The 19,976-nt window shown below is 37.9% G+C and overlaps 1 protein-coding gene across 1 annotated transcript in view; it reads right to left on the bottom strand.

Moving 5' to 3' along the window:
• The window catches only part of LOC104477806 (M1-specific T cell receptor alpha chain-like), a 117,313-nt gene that overhangs the window by 24,877 nt on the left and 72,460 nt on the right, over positions 1 to 19,976 (bottom strand). The window contains exon 3 of the mRNA XM_086766583.1: positions 1,402 to 1,460. Coding sequence (XP_086622709.1) covers positions 1,402 to 1,460 — 59 coding nt within the window. The remainder of the gene's footprint in view (positions 1 to 1,401; positions 1,461 to 19,976) is intronic.

The raw sequence follows: 19,976 nt of genomic DNA, 5'->3' as shown, positions 1-19,976 counted from the left end.
CTAGAAATGGTCATGCAGAAATGATCAAACACCTGGCCAGGCTGCTACTCTCAACCACCCAAAGAAATGCCTCAAAGAGAATAGAAAGCGTGGGAGCAGTGTTGGACTTACATGGCCTAACAGTGAGTCTTGTTCCTGAGCCGAAAACAGGTTTATATGCACGAGCTCCCGTGATCACACAGCATTTCCTCTCTCAACAAAAACCTTCTCAACCACTTGGCAAAGCTGGGCATCCACAGCCAAACTAAATATTGCTGAATGTCACTAGTAATCTGCTGCATCCTGAAGCGAAAGACCCCCTGTGATGTGTCTGCGGGTTCAGGAGCACTGTCGGACCTATGGATATAAACCCTGTTTGGAAAGACTGTCGCTTCTGCCCTGAGCCAAAACCTGTCCTGGAGGGCAGCAGGTGGCATGTAGCCTGCTGAAGAGCCAGAAGCCCAAGAAGAGGGGTGCTGGAAAGCTGTCTGGGCAGTGGGTAGCTTGGAAGGAGACTACGTGGAAGGAGACTACAAGATGATGACACTTACTAGGCAAAACTTGAAGCCGTGTCCCTGAGCCAAGTGTGAGCTTGTCGTAGTTCACACAGTGATTTTCACCTCAACAAAAACACAAGCTTATCCACATCCTTGGAGAGAACGGCAACCTGTGCTCCCCCTAGACCTTCCTGCACGTAGTCCAAATCTTAAAAATACCTTTCTTGACTCCCCAAAAATGCAACACTCTGCTTGCTCAGATGTCTTTCCAAGCGTGTCCAGCTTTTTTAGTCAAGGAGTGAAAACCTGAATGAAAATCTGTCTATAGCTAGAAGCAGGAGCAGCAGAGTAAAAGTTAAGACATTTTTCCCAGCAGAGACAAGAACTGCAGCTTCTGAGAATTACTGAGAATAAGGTTCTGGGCAATGGAAATAAAAGGACAGTGAATGTCTCTGCAGGTCTGGGAGACTTCTGGGAACATGTAGTAATAAATAAAGGGAGTATTTGGGTTAGGACTCCTCTCTCCAGGTGTAGAAAGCTACAACTGAGTGATTTGCTACTTTTTTTTTTTGGAGAAAAAGAAACATCCAGCATACAGTCCATTGGGATGGATCCTGTCTCTCTATCCTCTCACGAGACACTTGACATCAATAGAGGTTGCCCAGAAGATTGTTATTACAGTCGTTGCTTCAGAACCTGCATTAAACTAATTCTGAACATTCACAAATGCTATAGCTCTCAATTACACACACAGGAGAGTCCAGTCCTCCAAATAGGTATTTAGCTTTATAATGATTTTTCCCTGATGCAAGATCAACCTTGACCTTCAGTTGCCCACAGAAGGAAAGAACAATAGAATTTTAATGGCTGTTTCACAGAAAGAGGAATCGGGCTTTCCTATCCTTATTCCAGGGTTTCTACCTACCTGGTTTCACCACCAGTTGTGTCCCACTTCCAAAGGTGACTTTCCAGTCGGATGCTGAATTCACACAGTGACACATTGACCAACAAAAACCACAGACAACTTTTGCTCCAGTGAAGTATATACATTTCTCAAAAGAGATCAAAGGGGAAAACAGATGTCACCCTTGTCACATACATTTGACTCCAAATTAGGATGTCTTTCTAGTTGCATGCCTATGATCGTTCCATAGAAATGGAGATAGAAACAATTCTAAAATGTGTGAAGTAGGAAACCAAGCCTGTTACCTTGTCAGTATAATGCAGCTGAAGCTCCTTTCACAGTTTTTAAGTAGAACAAATTTTACCACGGTTAGGACAGGAGAATCTGAGCCTTGTGTTATAATGCTAAAGAACTATTTGTTGTAAGATATACCTGATTTCATAATTAGTTTTGTGCCTTTCCCAAAGGTGAGCTCCCAGGAAGACTCAGTTGACCCACAGTAATAAGCTTCTATAGAAAAATTATAAAGGAGAGAAGCCTCAGACTTTAAAAGCTAGAACACACTGTTAGACCTATCAAGGCGGGATGAAGTTGCCACAGCTTTTTTAAACAACTAACACAGTTGTTTCTAAAACTTCTCATCTCAGAAGCTAAGCAAGGGACCTGACCCATAAAATAAAGAAGCCAAAAAAAAAAATAAACAGAAGGAAATTCCCAGAGAAAACCAATTCAAGGTCTTAATTTTTCTTATTTATTCAATTGGCAATGAATCCAGTAAGGGATCCAAACCTAACTCCAGATGCCAGTTTCACTAAATCTTTTTTTTTGCAAACAAAGGTTATTCATGAACACTAATCTCAAATATATTGCCCTGTAGGGTTCATCCTAACATGGTGCTTGCACAACACAAAGTTCATTCACTGATTTTAGGAGAACAATAGCAATTCCTGACCTGTTTCACTCACATCTACATGACAGGGAAGTTAGAAGTGAAGTTCAGGATGTGCTCTTCTTCCTTAAGCCCTCTTTCCTTTCCATTTTAAAGATCTTCCCTCTGTATATTAAGGAAGACCTGACAAAAGACTTAAAGTACTCTGTCTTTCCTAACCATATAGGTGAAAAGATACCTACTGGGCTTTATCAGCAGCCTGGTTCCTCTTCCGAAGATGAGTCTGTCTGCGTTTCCTGAATACACACTGTCGAAAGCTCCCTTACAAAAAATCCCACACTCTTCTGCACATTTCAGGTTCCATGGCAGGAGACTCAAATCATCGAAATAAAACTATATGTACAAAATGCCATTTAGATGTCCCCACAAACTAAAGGCTGTGTTGTCTCTGTCTCCTAGTAGATTTTATGTCAATACTTTTTACAGGTCAAGAAAGATTAGTGCCCTGAACACAAGATGCTTTGGCACAGCCAGGAATAAACTAAGATCCTCTCTACAGAAATAATAGTTAACATTTATTTTAAAAGCTGTGCCTTAGTAAAGACAGGTTCTCCAATACGTCTCAAGATACTTTTGTTCAGATCATGCACTTAGTTGGTTTAATGCTGAGCCTTGTTCCTTTCCCAAACTGCAACTTGTTATAACCAGTTTCTAAACTCACACATCATTTAATTCCTTTGCAAAAATGTTTTCTGCTCTACAATTTTATACAAAACAGGGAAATGCCTGATCTGTGATGATTTCTAGACAGGAATTAACCAAGAGAATCCCATTATATTTTTACTCAGCCCAGTGAAGAAGATCTAGGCATATATTTGAAATCTCATGAAAACATTTCCGTTCTGTAAGCTACCAGGACAGGAAAATGCTTGCACTCTAACGACAAGCCTTCGTTCTTTGTTCCTCACTAAGAGTTCAGATCTTATATGCAGACTAAAATGTAAAGGAGAGAGAGAAAGAGAACTTGCCCTTGCAGTCAAATAATTAACCATAATCCTAATGAACTTCTGTGATGGATATGCACATTTCCACTATATATTCTATGGTTCTGCATATGTTTATGTGGATTGTTTGTGTAAGGTTTTTAGAAATGCAATAATGAAGATGTGATGAATACAACCCCATCTCGTCCTCCTTTTCACACCTCATCAGGCATAAATCATTGACTGCATTTTTAATAGGATTTTGATCAAGTCAAGTCTGTAGCTGATTTGACCTAGTTGGTGCCAACTTACTAAGAAAACCTCGGGTTTCCTCTTATCATTTTCTACATATCATTTTTCATTACATTTTGATCACAGATCAAGAATCAGGACTTACTAAGATTATTTAGCCTGACTCCTACACAACACAGGCAGGAAAAACAAGTGTAAGATTCCTGCAATATTTGAGATTGACACAACAGAAGAATGACACTCTACAGATTGACATTATGGACCAACAACTTGAGCTGGCTACATTTCCAGAATAGCTTCAGAAAACTTCTGGGTTTTTCTTTTGCCTTAACTCAAAGCAAGTGAAATTGGCCCCTCAACTTGTGTTTTCATGTCCTTCAGTAATTTTGATCACCTTGCCCTACTGAATCTAGGCCCCCAGAAGAATACTTTAGGAATTCTCGTTTCTTATGTGAAAATATACACTTATTATAACAAACTGCTTAATACCACTGAGTATTTGTCATATGATTTACATTCAACGTTCAGTTTCTCTCCCTCCACACTTTTTCTTTATCGTTAAAGCAGACAGAAGAGTATGAAGAGAAAGAGGTAAAAAAACTGAGTGTCCTTAACTAGACCACACTTACTTTGTGTCAAAATTAACCATGTCACCATCCAAATACCTGCTTTCTTTCTCCTACAGTGGCAGTGTCTGAGATTCTTCTACAAAAATCAACTCCAAACTTAAGAATTTATTGGCTAAAAGTGTCCTGGGGAGTCTCAAAGAAAAAGTTGTACCTTTCATAGTACTAAATGGAAGAAAAAAAACCTAGTCATGTATAGATAAGTATTTTATGGGAAATGCTATCTAGACTGTTTTCCTTTTCTCCTCAGATATTTTCTTTAAACTAAAACTACAAACTGCAAATTTCTTTCCTATTAACAAAAGATTGTTCTGATTTCTTTCTGTTAAATGAAAAGAAAGTTCATTTTATTTTACTAATTTTTATTTCTCAGATATATCTGCCTCTCAATAGCAGCACAAATTACCATCTTATCATGAAAATTCAAGAGAATATTCAATGAAGTCAATCAATCTAGTAGAACATGGTAACATTTTATGTAGCTGGAATATCTAAGCTGAAAAGGGAGGTCCATTAAACTTCCAATTGCTCCTTAATTGCTTAGGTTGCATGGACAATGCAGCAGTTTTGAACTAGAATTGCTAAAGTCTCAAAAAAAGGTAGGAAATTAGTAGCTATTTGTCTCACAGCCCCTGAAAAAGTCTATGCACTTCATCAGATATTAGCTTGGAAATGAGAAATTAGCACTGAGGGGCTTGAATACAAGCTCCTTAATAAAAGTATCTCCTTGAAATTGCAAGGACAGAACAGAATTTAACAGAAACTTTGTTTAAGCCTGTATGATTTATAGTGCTGCACGCTTCTGGGATGAATCTGAATTAATCATTCAGTCTTAATCTGTGGGAGAAGGTATCTATGACCAAAGCACAAGAACATTTCTGCATCCAGCTCTGCAGAGGACACAGGAGTTGCGCTAAGTGGACTCTCACTGGATTTGGGATCTGCAGAAAACTGTGATCTGAGACCACTATTTTAACTGGAGGACTTACTTGGAAGCACGAACAGATGAGTTCCTCCACCAAAAGTGATCTTTCCATAACCACCAGTCACACTATGACAAGGTACTTTACATAAAACATTACAGGAAAACGTTAACAGATTCCCTGTTGCTGCTGAAAGATAGAGTTAAATATTGCCTTTCCAAAATCTTTAGAAGCCAGTATGAAGCAAAATGTCTTGCTGTGCTGATGACTGTATCCACAGAAATTTACTTTTGTTGCTTAAAATTTTGCTAAACCAAATCTTATCACAAACAGCATCAATTAATACTTCACTGTCCACATCAGTATATATTTTGGGTCTATAAAAGCAAACAAGTTCTAGATTTTACTTTTTTTTTTTCCATTTAAGGTATTTCAGATGAAGTACAGGTACAGAAAGAGGACAGCATTTAGCATGAGAACATCTCTCTGCAACCATTATTATGCCAACGTATTAGTTTTAAAAGAATAAAAAAAAGATTTGTCTGAATCATTCCAGACCGCAGTTCTGGTAACATAGCACATTTGAGAAGGCCATGGGGCTGGCATAAGAAAAAACAATATTGACTTTTTTTTTTTTCAGTCTTATGGATACTCACCAGAACAGAGACGAGATTTCCTACACCTTCAAAAAAATTACATGCTTTAAAAAAAACTCATGGAAGTGTAATTAGTAAAATTGGATTGATAAGAGAACCTGAACCTTAGAAAAAGAAGTTAGATTGTTAGTGTTTCTGTATGAAATTCTTCGCTACGCACTTACTTTGTTTTACGACAATTCTTGTTCCTTGTCCAAATGTTAATTTCCCAAAGTTTCCTGTATTCTCACAGCCAGCAAGTGCTTTACAAAAACCATCCAGAGAAATATATTTGCCTTCTTAAGTCCTCCTTTGCTAAAAGAGAAGTTAACTAAATACAGTTTTATTAAATAATGATATCTGTAGTTTATTACTGAATGAGACTCATGGCTTAACTAAAGACATTGCCCTCAACCTGTTACCTATAAATGTATGTGTCCCTTTCTTTTCTTTCCACTTTAAATTGGAAACTGGTTTCTTTCACCAGGGAATAATTATCACTCCATCTTATCTACTTTCAATCATTAAAACATTTACGAGGCAATTCTTCACTAGGAAAAAATATCTGGTTTTGCTATCGGTTTATTTCTGTTCCTGAAGGCAAATTATCTGTTGTAGGGAGAATGCAGAGCAATCGTATATGCAGTAAGAAAAGCTTTAATGAACTTAGTTTCTAATAGTACCTCATTTGCTGGCAAACATATTATCAGCTCTGGCTTAAAATCCAGAGGTAGTTGCTCCCTGTGAACATTGCCAAAAGATACCACAGTAAATTGCTTCGACTTCTCTTTAAGGATTGTGTCATATCCAATCACAAAGGCAGGAATAGTCGAATACAAGGTATCGAGCTACTCCGGGTGAGAAGCAGCTTGCTTTTTTTCTGACGACTTTGTAAGTCGTCTGGAAATAGATGAAAGTAAGTACTTCTAGAAAACACTAAGTTCTTACCTGCTCCTGTCGAAGATCTGATTGTCTGCCTTGGAACAAACATCCATGCATACTGGTATTTTCTGAACACTAAAGAAGCTGATTGCCAAACACTATGATAAATAATTGTTGGAAACTAAAGATGCTCGAAAATATTTTTCATCATTAGATTTCAGCGATCAGGGGCCTCAGGCTTATTTATTTATATTTTGTATTTTTTTTTAAATATAATTTACTTACATCTATTGAAAAGGAAGTACTCACATGTCATTCCTCATTTCCATTCTGGAAACTTAGAATAAAACAATTACTCAAATCATCAGTTAAACTCTATGGGAAACTGGTACGGGACATCTGTGGTCAACGTGTATGCATGCACTCCTAAGAAACACTGGCGTGTGCTTTCTAAAGCCTTTTACATCTCTTTTAGACTTACATGGCTTTGCTTTTAGGTGCATTCCTCTCCCACATTTCAGCTCTTGATTTCCATCTCCAAAGATACATACCAGCAGAGCTTTACAAAATCCTGGCCATCAGAAGTTTTGATTCATGACAGACTTTATTCCTACTTATTAAATGGTCTTTCCATTTCTACCTGTGATACTAGTAAAAACCATAATTTGAAAAGTCTTTTTCCTTTTTTTCAGCCATCACATCTTGCAAAGAAACTGACACTCTGGACCACAAGTTTAAGGAAATTACAGGTCTTGAGACAGAGTAGAAACATATCCTACACATGTGAGTGATCTAAACTTAGTATAGATATCCTAGTGTCCCTCTATAATCAGTAGAACAACACAGGCATTTTTCAAACACAGTTCTCATCTTGAAGATATTAACTCTAAAAAACTATCTCAAAAAAAACCCATTCATGATAGTAGAAGCAAAATCACCACGGGCTAGCAGATTTGACCTTGAATGCTTTGTACTAAAGGAAGCAAACCAGGACTCACAAGTCTGACAATTTCAAGATGAACATTTGCCACTAACTGTGGAAACACAGATAATTGGAAAGTTTCTCATTCAGGGAAGAAATATCTTTAAATCTCTAAATGCTAAAGCTCATCACAGCATCATCAACTCAGTTTTTGAAATGTTTATTTCTGGCACTTACTTGGATGAACAGATAGCCTTGTCCCCTTTCCAAAAGTCAGCTTTTCATAGGCACGTCCAGAGTTTCACTGTGACAAAGAACTTTACAAAAAAAGCTGACAGTAGCTTTTGACTGAAAGGAGTTTTTTAACTTTGATGTGTATACACAGATCCCCCAGGGTGTTTCTTTTCAAGCTTCCTAGTTCAAAACCCGAGTAAAAATTCTCGTGATAGTTCACTACTGTGAATCACACTGTGAATGTACTGTGGGATCCTACTCACTAACACAGCTCATATCTATCACAGAGGAAATTTTGATCGCATCCTTCTATCGTACCAGCAACTGTAGAAGTCAGAAAATTAGCTGTAATCGTGAGGATGGATAAGAAAAAGCAAGACAGGAGTGGAAATTTTTGTATACCACTTCCTCCATCCACCTCACTTAATGCTCTTATCTTATCCCATCTTATACCAGCCTGCAACACTGAGGCACCTCACATCAAAACTCTCTAAACTTCCCATCCATTAGAGCCTAAACATAACAGTGGTATTTCTTCACTTCAGGTGAAAGAGTCCTTGTCCCAAAGCTAAGTGCATTGTTACTTCCAGTGTTCCCATTACCATGGACGTTATTATCAAACCATCTCAAAATGCCACTCAGAACTCGGGTTTTAAAATCTTTGGAAGCCACCCAATTCCAGGCAATCTTGTACTGCTGCTCAGTAGTTACTCTGGAATGAACAGGTTCTTTAATATTCTTCAGATTTACTTGAATTTATTGTTAAGCTGTTCCTTGGCCAAATATAATTTTCTCAAAACTGGTATATCACAACTGTAAGAAACTTTACAAAAACCTGAGAAGCTTTACGAAAACGTGAACTTTCAACTTGCTGACTTCTCACAACTTAGGCAATCACTTGTTTCAGCCTGGTCCAAAACATGCCCTGATCTTTCAGGCAAATTCAGAATATTACTTCCAAGATCTCCATCTAGAAATGTTGTCTGAGACAATTGCATGCCTCTGCCCCCAGCACTTTGTTTCTCAGAATTCTCTATTAGACTCTACAAAAGCACATAATTTTCTACTAGAACAAGCACTCTACAGAGCTGTAGGGTCTGCTGTAGCAATGTTGAGAATTAAAACACTGAATGTTAAAAGCAGTCTTAAGTGTTCATTTTGATTTAACAGGATACCAGTTCAGAGCTGCTGAATTACTGAGAACAAGTATAGATTGGATCCTGTTTGTCTAGTTTAGCTGTAAACCAACAGATTTCATGGAGATATTTTCCCCCATTTGGACTTACTTGAAAGCACATGTAAATATATCTACTCCCAAATATGTGTCTTGATATGAACTGTTCAGTGTTCATGAAAATATTTACAGAGCAGCTAGCTTGCACCTGATACACTATTTCAAGTATTCAGTACTAAAAAAAAATGTTCCATGAGATGGTCTAAAACTCTCCTTTGTCAGTTTTGGGACACTGTAAATCTATTTCCAAATCTCATTTTTACTAGAGCCTCCTCAAAACCACCAGAGGCTTATTGCAAGTAAGTAAGTAAGTATTTCAGGTGAGTATCTTGAAAGCGTTACACTTTGACCAAAGTTTGGTGTACATTTTTTTTCTTTCCTATACAGCTGTGTCTTAATAGTAATTCTAATTAAATGACTTAGATTCCAGACTGATTGCCCTCCAAGCCAGATTCTGTGCATGGCCTCTCCACTCTGTAAAGCAAAATCGCTTTTCTGCAGATGCAGATGCAGTCATTTATCACAGCTCCACTCTTGCTGTACGGACAGTTGTATGATCCGCACAATGACAGAGTTTCCTCCTTGCAACATGAATTCAGAACAATTGATCCTAGATAAGCAGTAGGATTTATTCAGACCTGCTGTATCCCTGAATAGGAATTCAGCTCTCCTACACACTAGGCAAGGTTATGAGAGTGAAAGGAAACTGTTACAAAATCTTGTAATTGTTCCTTTTTCTACAGCTTTTCTTTTCATCTGTAGAACAGAGAAGCTGAAGTGAATCTGCACTGATTCTACAGAATCATGTTCTTAGAGGGTTTAGTTACAGTAACTGAGCATACACTTAAAGCCAGACATTATGTGAAAGAAAGAGCACAGCGTGCATGCTGTTATCAGTACCATATCGCCTTTACTAGGTGTTGACCCAAAGAGCTTGGTCTGTTCTAAAACAGGTAAGTTTTTGCTGAAGGAAACTGAGCTTGCACACTCAGTCTTATTCTTTTCAAGATGTCACTTTTTAACTGCTAGAACGACCTTTTACGTCCACCTCTACCCCTGTATCTTCTGTTCTTACCGGAATTTACTTCCAGCCTAGTTCCAGTCCCGAGTGTTGTTATTGAGCTGTCCTTGTCACAGGTTAGCTGACAGCTTTACAAGGATTTATAACGCCCTACAAGGGTACTGCCTGTTCCCACTGTAGTAATATGGTTTTTTTACCATCTTTTGTGGTTGAAAATGAACCACTTACTTAGTGCTATTTTCAGTGTTATTCCAGTCCCAGACATGAATTTCTTTTTCCTTGGCTATTTTTCAGCCCATTACAAAAAAAAATTGTTTGTTTTTCCTTTTAGTCCTCCTCTTCGCACCTTCCTTTTGCCGACTGTAAGATGTGTCGTGTCCATGCAAAAGAACATATCCTATTTGCTTACTTCTATTAAAAAATGAGTGTAACATTTACTTTATTGGGATTTGAGTACTTACAGTCTCATTTATTTCTAAATAAGGTTTGCATCATTAACATCCAAGATATTTTACAAACAGTGCTGTTAAAACAGTGGCCTAGGATTTTTGACTCTCAGTAGCAAATAAAATTCATGTTTTCAAGTAAGAGTTTTCAGGGATTTTGCAGGAACTAATAAGAGTAATAAGATATCCAAGAAGGAAATAAAAATGTCAGATATAATAAATAAGGATAAAAAAAGCTGAAGTGCATAAGAATTCCATTAGTGTTTCTGGACTACAACGTATAGTTGTCTTCAAGTTGCAGTATCAGATGAGTGTCCCAGAAAAGGCAGATTTACATAATTGAACCTATAGAGTTAAGCTTATTTCTCATGTTTAAGAAATAACATATCTTTTAGACACAAAAATAAAATTAGGGGGAAAAAAGGTCAGAAACTCTTACTCTGAGTGTGATTTAGTGTCAGACATACCCCCTTAACAAAAATTACGTTCATGTTTGCCTTGTTTTCACTACTGTAGAAAATTTTGCAAAAACTCATTTGAGATTAAAAAAAAAACCAAAAAAGCAGAGCAGACGGAAGGATCTAATTATTTTTTAATCTCATATACTAGTTCTAGTGTTTTTTTTTCAAATTGCTGATGCACAGAGAAGAAGCATTGTAGGATTTTAATCCAAATTTTTCCTTTCTCAAACTTCAACTCTTTCCCCAGAGGATAAACCATCCTATACTGTGTTTCTCTCTATAAACAGGCAGTAGCTTTCAAACCCTTTCTCATGTAAGACTGGACAGACGATCACAATCAATTTCTGATTTCTGTTCTGAATGTCATGTCTGGGAAGATGCTTCATCGCTGTATGAGACAATAGCTTTGAAATAACCTACCGTAAGTGCAATTTTACTGATTGTCTTTCTTTTACTTCACAAAACTGGCTGCTATATTTGGCAGGGAAGTGATTTGTGCTCCTGTCAATTTTTTCATGCTTGGGAATTTTAAACAGGAGCAAGGCCCTTGGAAATACCATCCTCATATTTCTCTAGCTAAAAATGAGCAGCTTACCTGAATGTACTGTTAGATGTATTCCAGACACAAATATTATACTGTCAAGGATTACGCCCACAGCAGCTCAGCCCTTTACAAAAACACGGTTTCCATCCTCTCCTGAAATGTAAGATGTTTTCATTGCATGTTATGAATTTTAACTATTCCTTGTCACATAGAAGTATTGATAATTTTTGTTTTAAAGCAACTTGACAACTATACACTGGGATTAAATATTCAATACCATGACAAATCCATTAAAATCAATCAAACGAACAAAAACCATCCATAGCAGGTCTCCTGAGAAAAGGTGACTGACATAATCATGATTAAATAAATAATTCTGCAATAACTCTTCTAAAATAACTGAATATGTGCAGATATTCTTTAGAGTAAAAAGAACATTAATTCTGAATCTCTTATTTTTCTCATGCGTGCAATCTCTTTTTCTGTGTCATACTCCGTAGAGACGAAAAACATTTTGAATAGATATTCAGGATCAGCTGAAAAAAAAATCTGGGCATCTCTTCCAGAGTAGCTTAGCCAGTCAGTTTCACTCCAGCCAAGCAGTCTCAAGCACATTTACTTTCAGCAAATGAAAGAATAAAAAGATAGAACCAGCAGCTGATCAGATTTTTCCTTGTTTAGCAAGCACAGCAGAGATTACATTTTTATTCAGAGTTAGAGTGGTTGAACTGAAAAGTGCACGTGGTTCCTGTGCAGCAGCAAGTTTCGTTCCAACTCCTAGCATCACCGTGTAAAATCACATCACAAAAAAATCCCTTCTTACCATATCCAGATGGATTTTATCTGCAAGCCAGCCATAGCAAAATTTGAACTTGGAATTTTTCTGAGTGCCATTCTGAGGTTCCAGAAATACTGTACAACATACTCAGTAAGAAGGAAACGAAGGAGGCAAGGAAGTAAAGAAGAGCCAAAGGGAGGGAGGGAGGAAAGAAGGGAGGGAGGAAGAAATTGCCATTGTTCAAATTACAGGTTTAGTAGTGGGAAACTTTTGTGTCTGCCCATGCAAATTTATTATACAAAATCGTTAGCTTTCCAAGCTGCTCTGTATGTGCAATCCCTACTAGAATCAACAATTTTCAACCAAAACTGGCTGACATGTGGGGAGGAAAAACTGCTCAGTTCATTATAGCATGAAAAGCAGCAGATCAAATCACTCAACAGTTTTAAACATCTCACACAGAGTTCCAAATAGACAAACTTGTTCAACAAATAGGAATTCTCCCGCCGATGCTACTACAAAATATATAAATGGAGCAGAATTAATAGCAAGAAATGACCAATTCTGTCTTTCTGTTTAAGTCATTCCATCCTCCTCCAAGTCTCTGCAGCATAAGAAGCTTTAAAGAATTTTATTTCTCTCTCCTATTTCACACATAGTGGACACGCAAGGATAAGTTATTTTACCAGAGTCCTATAGCAAGTGACCATATCTAAGGCCAGTCCTTTAACATCCACGCTCTCCTGGACTGACCGTACCACTAAACTCGATTATGTCTGTTCAAGAACACACCGCTCAGTACAGTCATTATGGTGGCTGCAGCATACCTAATGAAGAGAAGGATTGGCACCTCGAAGTCCCAGTTCGATGAAATTAAGGAAGTACTGTATACACAGGTTTGTGGCATGCAAAATTCCTGGCCAACAGCAGACGGACTTACCTGTTTCCAGAAACAGCCAGGTCCATAGGCAGAACTTCATGGAACTGGCATGGTTTGGTCCTTCCACAGTAAGAAACCCCTCTGCAGAAAACCTCAGAGTTCAGAGGAGCAGAGAACTTCACCAGAAGAAGACAGCTCCTCAGTGCGTCTCATCTGTAACCTCCCTAGATGCAACAACTTGCTCTACAATTTCTTTACCACAGTGCACCAGACATTTTGGCACTTGTATCCATCCATCTTTTTATCAGCATCTTTATTTCCTGAAGCCAGAAATTTCTTGCTGTTTCAGACTTCCTCCTTGTTTAGCAAGGCATCCATACCTTTAGATGACCCTAGCCTGCTTTTGATATAACAGCTTTTCAGGGCACAACAGCATCCCTTAATCCCAGCAAGACATATTTCCTCCAGCCTAGGACATTCTGATCACTGAGTTTCTTGAATAATTTACAGTTTGAAGCTCCCTTAGAAATACTAATGAATTTAAAAAGAAGTGCTACGAGTGTTTCTCACATTCTACTCAATTTCTTCTGTTACAAGTCACTTACAATTGTACAACTGCTTCAGCCTTTATCTTTGAATAAAGTTTCTTTGAATATCATTTCAGGTGTTCATCTTCTTTTACCAGTGCATTTCTGGGACTGGACTTTCTAACGCCTTTATTTCACATAGCAAGAGTTTTCATCTGCACCTGCAGGCAAGGCATGAATGCTAAACGAAGAGCAAAGAAGTTTAATGTGTGGCATGTGCAGAGACAACACTTACTGTAGGGTTTTTTTTTTTACATTTGACCTATTTACTGGATTTCATCAAATCAAAAATGTGAGAACAATAAACACTTCGACCAGCAGGTAGCAAGAGAGATCAAGGAAAGAAATTCAGTTTACATCACTATATATAATTTTATCAAGAACTTTTTAGTATTTATCAGGAACTTTTAGGGAAATAGAACAGACGGGTCAGACTATGCCCAGCAGAATGCAGGAATATCTTTATTACATAGTATTTCTAATGCTGTATGAGATAGCAGAAGGATTCAACTGTACAAAAAGCTATTTAATGTTTACCATTCTTATGCAATTCGGTATTGTTCAAAGTAATAATGAGAAAACAACCAGTTTATCTTCTTAAAAATATATATAGCAGGTTATATGATCAGAAAATGAAATGAAGCCTGGTTTACCATCTCAATTATAAAGTTTAGATTAAAAAGAATATACTAATGGAATTTGATTTTTTTAAAATTGTGGATTTTTTGCCTAAGTTCCTGTATTTCAATTACTTTTACCAAGTTAAAACTATACCTAACTATTTGAGGGCTTGCTTTGGGTATCCTTTTAAGTATATGTATGCTCTGTATTCCAAATGCAGCCCTTGCACAAGAGGATACAAGCACATGCAATAATAATCACAGGCATAGATGGCTCTTACACCCAGATGGGTTTTACAATAGTAGGAAATAAGCATCATTAGCCATCTTACATCCAAACCCATTTTAAGAGCAACTTACACCAAACTTCTCAACTCCTTTGGGAATAAAATATTAAATAAACTTCAAGTCAAGTTGATAAGGTGTGCATGTAAGCAGCCTAAAAACTTGAGAGTGAGGAAGTATTCTAGCCCTAGAAGACAGTGGGGCATCACATGAAAAAAAAGCAAAAAAACCAAAGTTTTCTGCAAAGGGCAAGACTGAGGCTTCGATATGTGCATGATCATGGGGCGGGCTGAGTTGGAAAGGGGTTCAGATAGCTGTTTCTTTTTTTTACTATGGTTGGAGTAAGTATTTGTTTCTGTTGTAACATCTTGCCAGAGGATACAAAATCATCTGTGTCATTTGAGGCTGATCCAAACACTGTTCTCTAGCAGCCTGCATACAGAGATGTGGATACTATCCCCAATCTTCTCCCTTTCTGTGGCATTGTTGTTGACTCTGAGAAGCCAAGACACTAAAGGAATGAAACTGGGAGTCCTGCTATCAGAGTCTTTCTGGCTATGAAGCTTTACTATCCTTTGTGTCTTGTGGGAGGCTGGGCACTAAAACCTTAGAGATATCTAATCTTGCTTGGGGTGTTCCCATACATGTCTGCAGAAGCAAGAAATGTACAAGCTGGAAGCATAAACCCTCCTCTCCCCATATACAAATACAAATATGAGAGAAAATCCAAAATATTCTCCTTGCTATTCAATTATCTTTGTTCTTCACGACATTTTTCCATTTAACCTTTTGGAAAGATGCTTATTCACTTAGGGTGCTTTTGATGATCTCTGCCACAGGAGAGAGCTATCACCATTTCTAGTCGCCTAGCAAGAAGCAACACACAGGTGTTAGATAGAATGTTCTATCTCTGAGGCCCACTAAGGGAAAATAAGATTAAACCTGATGTGCTGAAGGTGAACATTTGCCTGAAAGTACTTAAAAGGTTTTATTTAAGTTCACTTTGTGGGTGGCATATGTCCTTTTATAACGAGAAGCCTCAAAACATACTCTGCTGTGACCTGCTGGCAGCAAAAGGGCTGAGAAGCTGTTTGGAGGTGGAATCTTTTGACAGTCAAGTCTCTAAGTTGCTGGTTGATACCACAGTTTCACCCCCTGTAAAACTAGAAGTATCTGCAAAAATGCATGGCGTGCCACACCTTTTATCAGGCAGAGATCTGCTTTCAGTCAGAGTGCTGAGGGAAGCTCTTGCATCAGAATAATCACAGTTATCGCTAGTCCATAGAAATGCAAAAGCAGATGTTACACGTTCTGAGTCATGCTGAGCCCTGTGAACTTTTCTGCCCATTCTGCCCATAGCAGGCAACTAAAGATAACTGGCATCTTAGAAACATTTGCAACCTGGAGAGAAAGCTATCAAAATGACAAGCAGCAGACACACAATAGAAATGTGAAGATGTAACTTTTGCATACAATGAGCCATAAACTTTTGCCAGAGAATGCCCATAATGCTCAGTAGCAGTCAGAAGAGAATTGCAGACTTAAACTGGGATAAGACATTGTTAGTAGTAGGAATTTATTGCTTCATACAGTTCAAAAAGATCTGAAGCTTCCGTAACCCATGATGTTAGCTAAGGACTACCAATGGGTAAAATGATGGCTAAGCACACCATAAGTATCTTACTAAGTTAAAATAAGAAAACAATGCAAAAAAAACCCCAAAAAATTAAAATAGATTCGAGCAGAACAGCCATAAAATTATATCAAGCAGAAACAGAATTCTAAATCTTTCTAACGTTGACAAAATTGTATGGTACTTGAAGTACCATCAGGAAAGGAATGTAAAACAGCTCACCTTATCTAAAACATGGTATTGTCTTTAAGTAGCCTCCAGGTGAAAAGATTTCCAGAAGTTAGCAAAGCAGTTAAGATTTTCACTTGAAATCTAGACAACATAATATTTTTAATGGTCTCTTCCACAGAAAAGCAAATTCGCTTTCTGAACACCTAGGCTGTAGAAGTTATTCTACAGTTAAAACATATCTAACACAGAAATAGCCATGATGATGTCTAGACAAAAATGAAAGTCCTTAAAATATAATAAAAATACAATACAAGCCTATACAACCATTTGAAACCTCCAACTAAATGGCTTAAATTTATAGAAAGCTGTCATATAACATAATTTGATGGTGGTGTAAATATTGCCACTTCATGTAAATAAAAGTGCTGGTAGTAAAATGGTTTCCTTAAGCTCTTTATTAAAAAAATGGGATTGTATTGCAGGAGATGTTGTAAGGCTTAGAAAAACTCAAGAAAACTAAAGAAATAAAACTTTATGTTAGTAAAAAATGTTATATTTTCTTCCCCATACTTAGTAGGGAAGGGTGCATTATATGCTTTCCCCCCTGAAACACCTGACTTACTTTTTGGAATCCTTTAAATAAAAGAGCTGAATTATTAAACATGTTGGGCCACTTATCAAAAATTTTTGCACTGATTCTGCTACTGGATTCGTTGAGGATGCAAATAATCTTGAATTTAAATGTTACTAAGAACTTTATCTGCCCCATTACACCAGACCTTGAGGGCATTTTAAGCTCTTCACTCCTTTTCATGTCTTATGGATGAATATCTAGGACAAACAAGGTAGACAGAAGAAAGAATACTCCTCTTCAGATGAATCCTCTTCCAAGATACCAAACTAGATACAGACACTATATGACTTCATGTCACTCTAGGCATCTGCCGCAGTCCTGCAGCACCAGCTGCCATGCTAAAAGGACACAGTCACCCAGAGATGCCGTGAGTCATCTGTTATATCTTCTCTTTGCATCTGGTTTGGACTCCTAAGGACTTTCTATGCTGAAATTTCAGCTGTTTTCTGAAAGTAACATCCTGTCTTCTGATACAGAAATTAGGAGACAGAGAGAGAAGCACAGGCAAGCAGCTTGCTTTGGATAAGAATAAACACATCAATGTCAGACTTTTTCCTACCTTTTGCTAGAGAAAAAAAACCTGCAACTTGTTCCGCAGGTGGGAGGCGGAAGGTTTCATAAAGCAATGTAACAGGAATGGGAAGCAAAAATCTCTTGCTGATGCATGGCAGAGAAGGAGGGAAGATACATTTGAGCAGTAATTCTGAGTAAATTGTGCAAATTTCACTAGTGAAGGACTTGCCTTGTTGATTCTCATTGCCTAAGGGATCATTTTTGATGATATATTAATTATATTCTTCCCAAGTACTTTTAAACTTATCTAGGAAGCCATGCACTCTGTCGTTTCCGCTGCAATAAATGTCTATAACTTCTATCAGACTTCAATTACAGTTTTGCGGGTTGTGGACGTGCTGTTGACTGGTAGGTACAAGATGAACATCTTCTTTTATGACTTGAGTTTCTTAGGTCTGCATTAAAAGGAGAAAGGGTATGAATCTGAAATTTAAAGAAAGCAAACAAACAAAAAAAAAAACCCACAACACAATAGCAATTGCGTGGAAGAGAAGACGAGGTAATCACAATGAGCAACTTCAAGGCATTCAGACCCCTAGTCTGACAGACACATGAGCTTTACCTATAAAGATCAAAATTTCCTAGCCCCCTGAGGCATGTACATTTGATGTGAGACTTAGCATGACCCAGATCTGCCTGGTAGATCCTTAGGACCAGAGGTGGGAATGGAGAGGAATGCATCATTGCAAAGACCTGTAAGCACTAACATCAAGGAAAGAAAGATAGACATCCACAAACTCTGCAGCTTGGCTATAGGCACTTGCATATGGAGGTGGATGTTCACATCAGCTGTTTCCAGGCTCTGACACTGGGTGGAGAAAGCATACTGTTGGAGGGACTTAAGAGCAAGCTTCTATTTTGGGTGAATGGATCCCTGCAGGTGATTCTTATTCTGAAAGCAGCAACAGTGTGGGGAGCAGTTTCTTAACCCCAGGCCAGACTTAAGTTTGAAGAATACTCCCTTAGACAAAAACACTGTAGCCAAATGGACAGGAGCGAAAGGTCAAACTACAGTCATTACTGGTGATTTTCGAATCATTTTCTGTGCTATAAAAATGCTCATTTATACATTTGAATAACTACTAGCCCTAAACTGGACAAATCTTATTTTCCCATATGCTCACCTGTAAGCAAATTAAATTGATGGATAACAGAGGTGGCATGGTGTAAGCTCTTGCTGTAGTGGTAATGGTACTGCTTTCTATAATCATGTCAAAGGACCTTGAAGCCTAAATATTTTTGTATGTTCCAAAGGTACTCCACCTATTTGTCTGTTTAATAAGATATTGCACACCTGACATTGTCTTCAAGAAATTGCAGATTGTGTTCAGGCTCTGTAAGATTCAGTTGCCCATCAGCTGAGTTTCTGCTGAATGTCTGCAACACCTCCCCTGGGCTTACTCAGGATGGACTTCACTCATGGGCTGTGGGCATCAGCTCCCTACAGCCTGCCGCACACCAGCAATAGGGAAACAGTTTGAGGTTCAGTTCTCCTCCGTCCTTCATTGTGAGAGATGGTAAATAAAATTATTCAAGCCCTTGTGCTAAGAGTTACTGCTATCACTGTTTTCTCAAGTCCTGTACTGCATTTTTGTCTTTTGTTAACTATCCCATGACTTACTTATCTTCTTGTGCTTTATTTGACTGTGTTAGTGCTTCTGACCACTTTTTCTACAGCTATAGGGCAAGATAACTTGCCTTTTTTCCTTATTGAATTGCACTGAAAATGTGCAATTTATTTCTCCCGTCTAAATAAATATGCCGATAACTTGGGCCACCTTCTTTGAAATTTCTTTGCAAATGTTCTGTGTATGACAAAGATATCACAGAAATACAGAATGATTGAGGTTGGAAGGGACCTTTGGTCTCCCCTGCTCAAGCAGGACTATTTAGAGCTGTTTGCCAAGGATCATGTCCAAATGGCTTTTGAATGTCTGCAGGCATAGTGACTCCACCACTGGAGATATTAAAAGGCCATCTGAACACAATCAAATATGGACACAATTAAATTCATAGGAGAATATGGATAGTCCTATTAAAATGCCTCATTCTGCTTATCATCCTCCTCAATTATTCTGGTATCATCAGATCTGTCACAGGACAATGTATTTTTTCCTATTTAGGGATAATTCTAAATACCAAGCTGCTGATTTTAACAGAGAATATTTTACTGTGAAGCAAAATTTCTCTACAAAACCTTTCCCTTCGATCATATCGGCTGTGACAGCTGTAGACTCTGCCCTCTTCTGTGGAATCAGCCACACTAACACGATCTTACTATTGGGCTGTTCAAGAGCTCCCGGTTGTGGATTTTCTTCTGTAAACTGTGATATTCTCCTGTTTTCTTAAGCTGTATGTTTTATATTGGCTAAAAATTATAGAT

Source organism: Chlamydotis macqueenii, chromosome 25, assembly GCF_036417535.1.
Source record: "Chlamydotis macqueenii isolate bChlMac1 chromosome 25, bChlMac1.mat, whole genome shotgun sequence".
Classification (NCBI taxonomy): Eukaryota; Metazoa; Chordata; class Aves; order Otidiformes; family Otididae; genus Chlamydotis; species Chlamydotis macqueenii.
This window is presented reverse-complemented; position numbering and strand designations above follow the sequence as displayed.